This window comes from Gadus macrocephalus, chromosome 6, assembly GCF_031168955.1.
Source record: "Gadus macrocephalus chromosome 6, ASM3116895v1".
NCBI lineage: Eukaryota > Metazoa > Chordata > Actinopteri > Gadiformes > Gadidae > Gadus > Gadus macrocephalus.
Genome location: NC_082387.1, coordinates 16,501,582 through 16,512,636, shown reverse-complemented (window position 1 = coordinate 16,512,636; position 11,055 = coordinate 16,501,582). Strand labels below are relative to the sequence as shown.

The 11,055-nt window shown below is 48.2% G+C and overlaps 2 protein-coding genes across 3 annotated transcripts in view; one reads left to right on the top strand and one right to left on the bottom strand.

The window, feature by feature from the left end:
• Window positions 1-409: 409 nt before the first annotated feature.
• On the bottom strand, window positions 410-2,171 carry LOC132459787 (isotocin-neurophysin IT 1-like). Its single transcript, XM_060054557.1, has 4 exons — window positions 1,848-2,171; window positions 1,613-1,734; window positions 1,049-1,253; window positions 410-687 (listed from the first exon to the last, which is right to left on the bottom strand). Exons 2-4 carry the CDS (start codon window positions 1,730-1,732, stop codon window positions 542-544), a joined length of 471 nt encoding a protein of 156 aa, XP_059910540.1. The 5' UTR covers window positions 1,733-1,734; window positions 1,848-2,171; the 3' UTR covers window positions 410-541.
• Window positions 2,172-4,092: 1,921 nt separating this feature from the next.
• znf366 (zinc finger protein 366) overlaps window positions 4,093-11,055 on the top strand; it is a 7,145-nt gene continuing 182 nt past the window's right edge. The window contains exons 1-7 of one of the 2 annotated variants that reach the window (XM_060054555.1): window positions 4,093-4,363; window positions 5,974-7,038; window positions 7,187-7,354; window positions 7,521-7,671; window positions 8,008-8,199; window positions 9,759-9,933; window positions 10,044-11,055. The exon at window positions 10,044-11,055 is cut by the window's right edge and continues 182 nt beyond it. In XM_060054555.1, coding sequence (XP_059910538.1) covers window positions 5,981-7,038; window positions 7,187-7,354; window positions 7,521-7,671; window positions 8,008-8,199; window positions 9,759-9,933; window positions 10,044-10,774 — 2,475 coding nt within the window. In that variant the 5' untranslated portion in view covers window positions 4,093-4,363; window positions 5,974-5,980 and the 3' untranslated portion in view covers window positions 10,775-11,055. The other variant, XM_060054554.1, reaches the window with a different exon arrangement.

Sequence of the window (11,055 nt, the reverse complement as noted above, 5' to 3'; positions counted from 1 at the left end):
GGATATTTCAAGTGGAGTTGAAGGGGTCCTTGAAGAAGATGCCAATTCCTTTCAGGCTTCAAAGAGGTAAAGAAACAGCAACTAGATATGGATAAGACAATGCACCATAGAGCTATACAACTAATAAAAAAAAACAGGTATAATGACTATGAACTACAGAATCCATTGTCAATTGAAATTCATTTTATTGTTGACTATTTTTGGACTATATATATATTTTTTTTTTTACCCATGTATGTAACATCATGTAAGATGATGTAACAGTTTGCAAGGTTTACATCTTGTTTGCAAATATGTATCCCCACTGCAGAGGATTTAAGTCCCATGCAAATAAAGCAAAACAAAAAACACTGCCATTCATACTCTCTCTTAGTTTATTCGACCAGACATATTACCAGGACAATGCAGGTAATTTTCAGTAATTTCTTTAATCACTACTTCTATACATAGAAATATATAAACAAATGCACTCTGGACATGTTTCCACTCAGTGACATAGCCAGGTAACAGGGCCCTGATACCATGCAGCGTCAGAGGGAGCTCATTGGTGGATTCGACGGGGTAGGGCGTGGCCGGCCAAATGCATGAGCCTGAGGAAGATTTGATTGGAGTCGCTGCTCTCCAATAGTCCGGTTGGATCGTAGCCATCCTCTTCGGTGACACAGGATTGGTCAGTTGTGCAGCTCTCTGAAACGATTGGGGGAAACAGAGGGAGCGAGTGAGTTCATGTTGCATTGACGTTAGCATAAAAGCAGCAAACATATATACTTAAATAGCCAAGCAACCATAACTTGGGTTATTGTGAGTGAATGACAATCAATGAAGGTTTCTTTTTTCATCATGTTCTTAAGAGTTTTATGATTCCAGGACTTAGAGAGACAAAGCCTCATGGAGTAACCGGAGCCCATGTTCTAACGGTCAATGGAGGATTTCAGTAACACAAGCTTTCAGTGACTGACTCTGATTCACTCAACAGTGGCGTAAGCTACAATCCAGTCCTTCAGAGCTGTGACGCCGGATCTCTTGAAACACAAACACATGAATGCACCTGCATCACAACAGAGGCCAGAGGCGGCGCAGTGTCCGCCCTCGGAGCCACAGGGTTTCCCTCCCGCCTGGCAGGGGGTCAGCAGGTAGTTCTCCTCCGCACAGTGGAGCGTCTCCGGGGAGCCCAGGAGGCAGCCCAGGCCCTCACCGCAGCAGATGCTGGGGCCGAAGCAGCGGCCCCTGTCCCCGGGGCCACAGGGCATGCACTGGGGAGGGACACAGAGATGGGACACAGAGATGGGATACATTGCTATCCTCCCGCAACACAATGGTCAGCGCTGCTGAGCTGTTGACCCTGACTCTGCTCTCTCTGGTTTCTGTTGGCGAATAATAACTTGACCGGTACTTTTTAAACCTGCACTACGTAACTTTTCTATTCAACTATTATATGGCATTAAAAAAATATCTGAACTAAAACGTTTCTGAAGGATAAAACGGGCCGCCAGTGAAATCATCCAGGGTATTTATCTGTATAAATCGTTTTATTCTGCTAATGGGGAGAACATCCGGGTTTAAGTTAAACATAAACATATCTTCTGACCACCGTAAATCCAAGCCCACTCACCTTGCGTTGCGGGGCGTCCATCAGGGATCTCTTCCCTCCGATGGGGCAGTTGGAGATGTAGCATGCAGAGCACGCCGACAGCAGGAAAAGCAGGGACACTGAAACAGCTGCTCCGGTCATCTCTGTGAACGGACGTACAGAAGAGCACGGTACCAGAATGAGACCACAATATGTGATCCTGTACCTGGTCATACATATAATAGGCAACAATACAAATGAATAGAATTGTACTCACTTCTTAACGGACTAAGGTCGCACAGTCGATATTTAGGAATGTTACTTGGGTGAAGTTCCTCTTGGTGAAGATGCTTGTCCTGTTCTGGTGGCTGCCATCCCTTTATATACCGTTGCAGGTCTACGTCGGCGAGTGATGCCAGAACCTCAAAGCCACTTAGGGGATCCTTAATGAACCTTTTTTAAGTCACGTCCGGAGAAGGAGCCTCTGTATAGGGGCCAGACCAGGGCAGGTGAAGGGACGGCGTTCAAGTGACCTGCCTCAGTGGCCTTTCCCATTAGAGATGATTAGGATAGGGCTGGCCGTCCGTGACCACGCAAGCTTTTAGACTGCACAAGGTCAGAGGGATCAAGAAGGAAATGGAGATATGAAAAGGCTGTGACCAAAGGATGACAGCTGATGACATGATGCGGGGGAAGGTGCACAATGCGTGTGTTGCATTTTTAAGGAGTGCAACACAAGTATTTTCATCAGCTTTTGGGCCTTCTCATTGTTTTTGTTGTTAGAGGAGGACAGAAGAGGCACTCCCACATGCATGCACACTCCCATACACACGCGCACACACACACACACACACACACACACACACACACACACACACACACACACACACACACACACACACACACACACACACACACACACACACACACACACACACACGCATGGATTCTTCCAGCCATTTTCTCTCTTGATTAGAAAGTTTCTAATTCCCCATTAGAATTGATTCACACATCGCCCAAGGTTATGGGTTAATTGATCTAATATGCCAATTAATGCAGATTAATGATTAGCTTCAGTGAGGCTGAAGAGAGTGTTCACTGTTTCAATGGTGTGAGCTCAATTAGCAAGCGCCTTACTTTTACTCACCGTCATATCATCCTATTAGTGTATGACGGAAGCTAATCAAAACCTTCTTACTTTAATAAGTTCTGTTCCAAGGGGCAGGCGAAAAAAGTTCAGTTGAATGATGTTATCGCATTCAACAGACAGATAGACCATAATTACTTTTATTTTAAGAGTTGTTTATAGGAAATGTTGCACACTGGTCAAACTTGTTTTCGTTATACGAGTGTAAGGGCTTTCTGCCCAACCCTAATCCTAAACCTTATAGTTGTGTATCCTAAACCTAACAAAGTACTAGTGTTGCCTAAACCTAACCCTAACCCTACGTAGTTATTTTGCCTAAAGCCAACAAAGTCGTTGTGTAGTATAAACCCAACAAAGTAGTTGTGTTGCCTAAACCTAACCATTGTTGCCTTAACCTAACCAAGTAGTTGTGTTGACTTAACCTAACCAAGTAGTTGTGTTGCCTAAGCCTAATCACATTGAAATTTACAACTAAAAAAGAATAAGTAATCTAAAAATAAGTAGTCTATAAATAATACGTGACTGAACCTGGTTGTCCTGGATGAAAGTCCTTTAACTGACCTATTTATCCACCACAACCTCCTCACACGCACTTTGTCGCTTTTTATATGGTGTCACCTGTCTTCCTTAAGACTTATCTGGCAGAAAGGTCTATCTGGCAGGAAGGGCTATCTGGCAAAAAGCCCCGAAGACAAACGTCCCCCGCGGGTGTTTGGCACGGCCCTCATCAATGTAGAAACGGGGGATGCCTGCCCCTTAGTGGCTTGAGTAGAGCACTTCATCTGTCAAACTTTCTCTTCAAACAAAGTACTTCCTAGATACTATGCACTCATTAAACATCAGTGCTCTGCCATGCGATCCCCACAATGTTATGCCACTCTAGAGGGACAGCAAGTAGGTTAGAATCAGCCTTTGATTGGACATGGTTCTTCATAAATAAACATCATTCCCCGCTAAACAGAATGAAGACCCCTTTGCATCCTCAAAATGTTGTCTTACTCTGAACAACTAGGTGTGTATCAATTCAACTTGGGTTCAGTAGAGGATTGTAGATTATTCAATGCCTATGCAGAGGCATTTGAACTGAAGTACGGCAATTGTCTGCGCTCATAAATTGGGATAATCCTCACTTATTGCCGGAGACAATTCATTTCAGCAATGTCAAATGAAAAATGAGATTTAGAATTTTGGCAATTGTGAACGTTGGTGTTTTGGAAAAAAAAAATCTTGCATGCCTGTCTGTCCCAAAAGCTATGGTAAATCCTTACTATAGAGAAATGGAGATGTCTATCTGGCGTTTCCTTATTTTTCTGCAGGAAGGCAGGCTTGTTGACTTCCTCTCCCCTCCCTTCCTTCCTTCTCTCCGAAGGTACTCATCTGAAAAATGAGAACAAAGTGATTGTTCCTGTTCTCTTTCTTAAGTCAGTGCAAACGCTGTCCGTGGACGGGCGTCTCAGTCAGAGCCGCACAAGGTGCAGAGCAACAGCACAGAGAGAGGGATAGAGGGAGATAGAGGAGACAGAGAGGGAGATAGAGAGAGGGACAGAGAGAGAACGCACAGAGAGACACCACAGCTGCTGCTTCTGCTGCTGCACCTCTGCCATTAGAGAGTCATCAGAACCATAGGAGTCTGCTGCGCTGTGCTGGTAAGTTCCACACACACACACACACACACACACACACACACACACACACACACACACACACACACACACACACACACACACACACACACACACACACACACACACACACACACACACACACACACACACACACACACACACACACACACCCAGGCAGGGCTTCATGGTGAGACGGTGGTGCATGGACAGCGCTTGACTTGGCATCAGGGCATAGGAGGGGCTACTGATGTGGATTGTTAGGAATGCAGGGAATAAGGCAGAGGAAGGGCTTGGGGGTCCCCGCACATGATAGATGGATGGTAAGTAATTATAATGGAAGAATAAACAGATGAAGCATTTATATTGAGGTTGATATACTTTAAATCTGAATGGAAGCATTTTGAGGAGTTGCACTGAAGTTATATTGTAAGGTTTTTTAATTAAACTGCAGTTTAAATTGTCATGTTCATCATGGAAATTGTAATTTGGCTCAGACATGTCTCAAAATTACCGTCAGAGTGGCAAAAACCAAAACCAAATTTTCCGTTTAATTAATTTTGCTCATTAGAATTACTTTCCTTTTCATCATCTTCACGAAAGTCATCAGCATCATCTACAAGGATTGCATTCAGACTTTCAGTTATATCTCTAGCTCTATAGCTCTATCATATTCACAATTAAATAAAGGACAATGTCTACAATAATCTTCAGATTACTACAAACTGCACTGTCATTCAAAATGATGCTATAATACATTATAGGTCATACATCATTCACTGTGTTTTCAGTTGAAATTCTGATAATGCATTAACCATTTCCGAGGTTAAACAAAAGATTCAGCCATCCCTGATCAGTGAAAAAGGTGATCAGAGCAGAGGGAGCGAGAGAGAGAGAGAGAGAGAGAGAGAGAGAGAGAGAGAGAGAGAGAGAGAGAGAGAGAGAGAGAGAGAGAGAGAGGGAGAGAGGGAGAGAGAAAGAGAGGGGGGAGAAAGAGAGAGAGAGAGAGAGATTGAGAGAGAGAAAGCGAGAGTGAGGGAGAGTGAGAGAGAGGGAGAGAGAGAGAGAGAGAGAGAGAGAGAGAGTGAGAGAGAGAGAGAAAGTGAGAGATAGAGGGGGGGGAGAAAGAGAGAGAGAGATTCAGAGAGAGAAAGTGAGAGTGAGAGAGAGAGAGAGAGAGAGAGAGAGAGAGAGAGAGAGAGAGAGAGGGAGAGAGAGGGAGAGAGAGGAGCAGAAGGTAAGTGAGAGGTGGAGGTGACCATCTCCACGCTTTAACTTCCTTATTTTGGAAGAGAAGATGGGAGAGAAGAGAAGCCAGTGAAAAAGTGGGAAGTGAAAGTAACTAGAGAGGGGTGTACGTGCACGGACAAAGTGGTGGCAAACATTTTTGATAAATGGCTATTGCAATGCTGCCTGTCCCACCAAAGACAGATCATGGGTCAGGTATCATTGTATATTGAAAGCAGAACAACAAAGTGGTAAAGTACCCGCGAAAGAATGCTCTGTCCTCTTTTGAGAAGCATGTCAGGTAGAGAGCTCTGCTTCCTCTCAGTTCCCCTTACATTATGAGGCCTTATCAGATTCATTTCTCTTGCACTGTTGCACTGATGTCCCCGTTGATCTCTTAAATCTAGGAAGAGGATGGACAGTTCATCCCCAGCAAGAAGTCCCCCTTTCAGAGATGACCTGCGGCCAGCGGCTCAGCGTGGTTTCTACTTAAGCCACTCTCCGCTCAACATTAAACCCACAAACCTCTCTTCTCCCAGATACCCTGACACATCCCCCAGCAGATACACCTTTAGCCGTGCTTTCAGCCCCCACAGGTTTGCCTCTATGTTTGGATCCCAAGACAATCATCACGATCAGAAGGAGGGATCGCAAAAACGCAAAAAAACACCTCTCAAAAAGGATGCAGGAGAAGGTGAATCCATTGAGAGAGAGGCAGAAGAAGAGACAGAGAGAGAGGGTGCTGAGGCTGGCAGCAGGAAGAGAATAGCCTTGCTACCCCATCGACCCCTTTCCCTTACTCCTCCATCCGTCGGCCAGGAAGCCATCCCGGGCATGATCGATCTCAACCGACTGCAGCTCCAGAGTAGCCTGTCCAGGTGCGGCCCGCGCGGTCCTGCCCTACCTGTTCAGGTGAAGGAGGAGCCCCTGTCTTCTCCCCCTCCAATATGGCACCCGCCTCCGCTCTTCCTCCATCCTCCTTCCCCATACTTCCCCCCTTTCCACCCCAGCCTGCTGCCCTTTCCTTTCTTTCTGGCGGGGCCCATCATGCACCTCTCCCCGGGAACCATGTACCCCAAGCAGGCCCTCAAACCTGGTCGCCGAGGCCCAGACGGAGGCCCGCGTGGAGGGAGCACGACCAGCGCAGAGAAGCTGGGCTTCAACGTCCAAGTGGACGACAGCTACTACGTGGACGTGGGCGGGGACCAGAAGCGGTGGAAGTGCCGCATGTGCGAGAAGTCGTACACCTCCAAGTACAACCTGATCACGCACATACTGGGCCATAGTGGCATCAAGCCCCACGGCTGCCACCTGTGCGGGAAGCTGTTCAAGCAGCTGAGCCATCTGCACACCCACTTGCTCACGCACCAGGGCATGAGGCCCCACAAGTGTCAGGTGTGCCACAAGGCCTTCACGCAGACCAGCCACCTGAAGAGGCACATGATGCAGCACAGCGACGTGAAGCCCTACAGGTGAGAGGAATCGCCGCTGCGCCATCTGCTGAAGAAACCTCTTTTCCGTTATCCCTTCATCCGGATCACTCGTCCGGGGGTGATCTCCTCTCCCCCCCAACCCTCCCCCTGACTCCCTTCCTTCTCCCCCCTTCCCCTTCTCCTCTAGCTGTGGTGTGTGCGGCCGGGGCTTCGCCTACCCCAGTGAGCTCCGCTCACATGAGCTGAAGCACAAGAAGGGCCAGGAGAACGTGTGCGTGGAGTGCGGCTTGGACTTCCCCACGTTGGCCCAGTTAAAGAGACACCTGACCACCCATCGCGGACCCACCCTGTACAGGTGAACACCGGCCGTCCATGTACAGCCACAGGAACACCATGGGAGGGACCTCAAACGCAGACAAAATGTGTTGTGACAGTGTGGGGGGGGAGAAAAAGAGCATTTGGGTTGGATGTGTTACTTTTTCTCGGTAAATCAAATGAGATTGACACTGATCTATCCGCAGGTGTGGGGAATGCCAGAAAACCTTCCAGTACCCAAGCCAGCTTCAGAACCACATGATGAAACACAAAGACATCCGGCCGTACATCTGCAGCGAGTGTGGCATGGAGTTCATACAGTCCCACCACCTTAAACAACACACACTCACTCATAAGGTAGCTCTCCTCTCTTTGACACACACTGGGGACAGAATAACTATATTGTGTTGATAGACATATAAAGAACTGCATGAAAGTGCGACCACCTTTACCGGGTGTAAATAAAACGATACTAATCATTTGGCAACTTGATCGATTCTGGTTGATTTCCTTGCAATAGGGCATACATAACATTTTTCTGAAGGTTTCTATGAAACTTTGTTTTGTTTCTAGGAAACTTTGTTCATTCAATAAATATCAATTGAATGGATGCTAAATAAGAACTCATGCCCTTTCTCACACATCCAAAAACCTTTCTCCTCCTCCCTTCTGTTGTTGTTCTTCTTCTACCAGGGGGTGAAGGAGCACAAGTGTCGGATCTGTGGTCGCGAGTTCACGTTGTTGGCCAACATGAAGCGCCATGTTCTTATCCACACCAACATCAGGGCGTACCAATGCCACATGTGCTTCAAGAGCTTTGTCCAGAAGCAGACGCTCAAGGCCCACATGATCGTCCACTCCGACAGCAAACCCTATAAGTGCAAGGTGAGCCATCAGTCAGGAAATCGACATCTACAAGCAAACCTTGCATTTGTGTGTGTCTGTGTGTGTGTTTGTGTGTGTGTGTGTGTATGCATGTGTTTGTGTGCATGCGTGTGTGGACATCTGTGTCACACATATAAACACACCATTTTGACCACAATGAAAGCGCTTTCAATGTTCTACAAACCACTTTCACCAAAGGCATCCACCCACAAACGGGGCATTCATTGTCTTCTCGCTGCTCAACACTGTACACACCAAACAATCCACGTGGGGCGACAAACCAAGGGCACTATTGAACAAACCTTGCATTCTTTCGGAGGGTGAGTGTGGAAGGGCCTCCCTGCTGGAGTGTGGAGCACGCCTAGTGTTGTGGAGGGGGGGGACGGGGGGGACGGGACGGTGACCAGATAGCAGACAGTCTTTTGGCAGAGCGAGACTCACCGTCCATAGGAAGGATATCGCAGCACAAAGTGCCTCTCTAACAATGGTCCCCCCCCCCGCCCCCTGCTCCCTCACCGCCGCCCCCCCCGGAGCAAAGGGCCCACAAATAGATTTCATCTTGCTTTCTCCGCTACTGCAGGGGAACTTCCTGTTTTCTCACGGTCCTCTCGGACAGTTTACAGTCCCTCTCTCCTCCTGGAGGAAAGGACCACCCTAATAAAGAAGAATGCAAAGGAAGGACAGGACAGAAGCTGCCCTGCCATGTTCTCCTCTCAAGCCCCTCTCTCTCACTCCCCTGTGGCTTCCTCTTTCCCTCCCACTACCTCTCTATCTTCTCTCTATCTCTTCCGCTCTCGCTCTCTCTCTCTCTCTCTCTCTCTCTCTCTCTCTCTCTCTCTCTCTCTCTCTCTCTCTCTGTCTCTGTCTCTCTCTCTCTCTCTCTCTCTCTCTCTCTCTCTCTCTCTCTCTCTCTCTCTCTCTCTCTCTCTCTCTCATCTCTCTCTCACTCGCTCTCTCTCTCGGTCTCTCTCTCTCCGAACGCCCGTTGTCTCGCTACTTCCACTTCTCTCTCTCTCTCTCTCTCCCTCCCTCTCTCTCTCTCTCTCTCTCTCTCTCTCTCTCTCTCGCTCTCTCTCACTCTCTCTCTCTCTCTCTCCCTCTCTCTCTCTCTGTCTCTCCATCTCTCTCACTCTCTTTTGTTGGTCTGTATAGAGGTAGAAAATACAATTAAATGAAATTAGAGGAAGAGAAGAAAAGGGATGTATAGGGAGAAAAAGGATGTGATTGCAGGGCTGAATTGTGCCTGGCTGGACATTCATTGATGACTACATGTTTGCTTTGAGGCTGGGCATGCCAGAGGACTAAGTCAATAAACTAAATGAATGTTGGCACAGACCAAATCAGAGAAATTAATGCTTTCCCCGTTGTTTGTTTACCTTTAAAGAGAATAATGAAATTTTTGCTGCGTTTCAAATAAACTGTTTATTCATTATTACCATTAGGAATGTGCTGAACTAGACAACGCAATGCAGATTGTTTTGATAGGGTTGATGATTATTATGGTCATGCCAGTTTAGCGTTAGAACTCACTAACTGTATGATCCAATGTGTCCCCCCAGCTCTGCGGAAAGGAGTTCAACCGAATGCATAACCTAATGGGCCATATGCATCTCCACTCGGACAGCAAGCCCTTCAAATGCCTCTACTGCCCCAGCAAGTTCACCCTGAAGGGAAACCTGACTCGACACATGAAGGTCAAACACGGCATCATGGACCGAGGGCTGGATCAGAGATGTAGGGATGCTGCATGATCGCAATCGTCTTCATCATCTGTGTTTGTGTAATGCTTGGGCTCTAACCCTAAATAGCTATCTTGATGATAATGACTTTATGTCTTCCTTTAGTGTTCCGTCGCAGGGGGCGATTCTGTCTGCCCCCTCCCCTGGGTCTTCTGACCCGCTTCAACCAGGAGGAGCCCTGCGACCTGTCTCAGAAGACCCCCGACCCGCCAGGCCTCCACCTGGCCCACTCCGACGGAGAGAGCCTCCCCGGCAGCTCCTGCCAGGAGGAGGAGGAGGAGGAGGAGGAGGAGGAGGAGGAGGAGGAGGAGGAGGATGGGGAGGAGGATGGGGAGGAGGAAGAGGAGGAGCGCTTGTACAGCCCCGAGGTGTACCAGCACCGCACGGAGCTCCGCTACGCTCCTGAGTCAGAATCACGCCGTCGGCCCTACCGTCCCGACCGCGGACCACGGGACGCTCTGCAGCGGCCGCACCCGCACGGCACCCACGACCCCAGGCAGGAGGCCCGGACGACGCCTCCGCCAGGCAGCCGCTGCCTGGACGGACGAGGGCGACCGTGCGGGTCCCCCGCGGGGACGCCGACGCCTTCGCTGGACGACCACGGCTCCCACTCCGAGGCCGGAGACGAGACAGAAACAAAGTACAAGGTGTACGGCGAAGAGGGGAGTGAGACGCCGCGGTGGGAGCGAGGGGAGGAGGACGTGAACCCTGATCGCCCAGTGGTGGGGAGACAGAGCAGGTTAGAGGAAGGGGAGAGGCGTCTCTGCATGATTGTTGAGCCCTCAGACAGGGGAAGAGAAGAAGGAGAGGAGGAATGTGAACAGGAAGATGCGTAGAACTGGGAGCGCTAGACAATGAGCTAACGAGGAAAGCGGAAGTTGGACAGTGTTTTTTTCTATATTGGAGCTGAGAAAGTGTGCTTAAAATGCTGTGAGGCGTATTGTATATAAGCCATAATTACACACTGATTTTATTGGAAAATACTGCCATTAGAGGAACAACACTGTTAACACAATATTTGTTTAAGATCAGAAATAGCTTATTGTTTTTTTTGCAAGAATGATTTCTTAATCATTTCTGAATGGGTGATTTTGAGGTTTCTTTGACCTTATTTCTG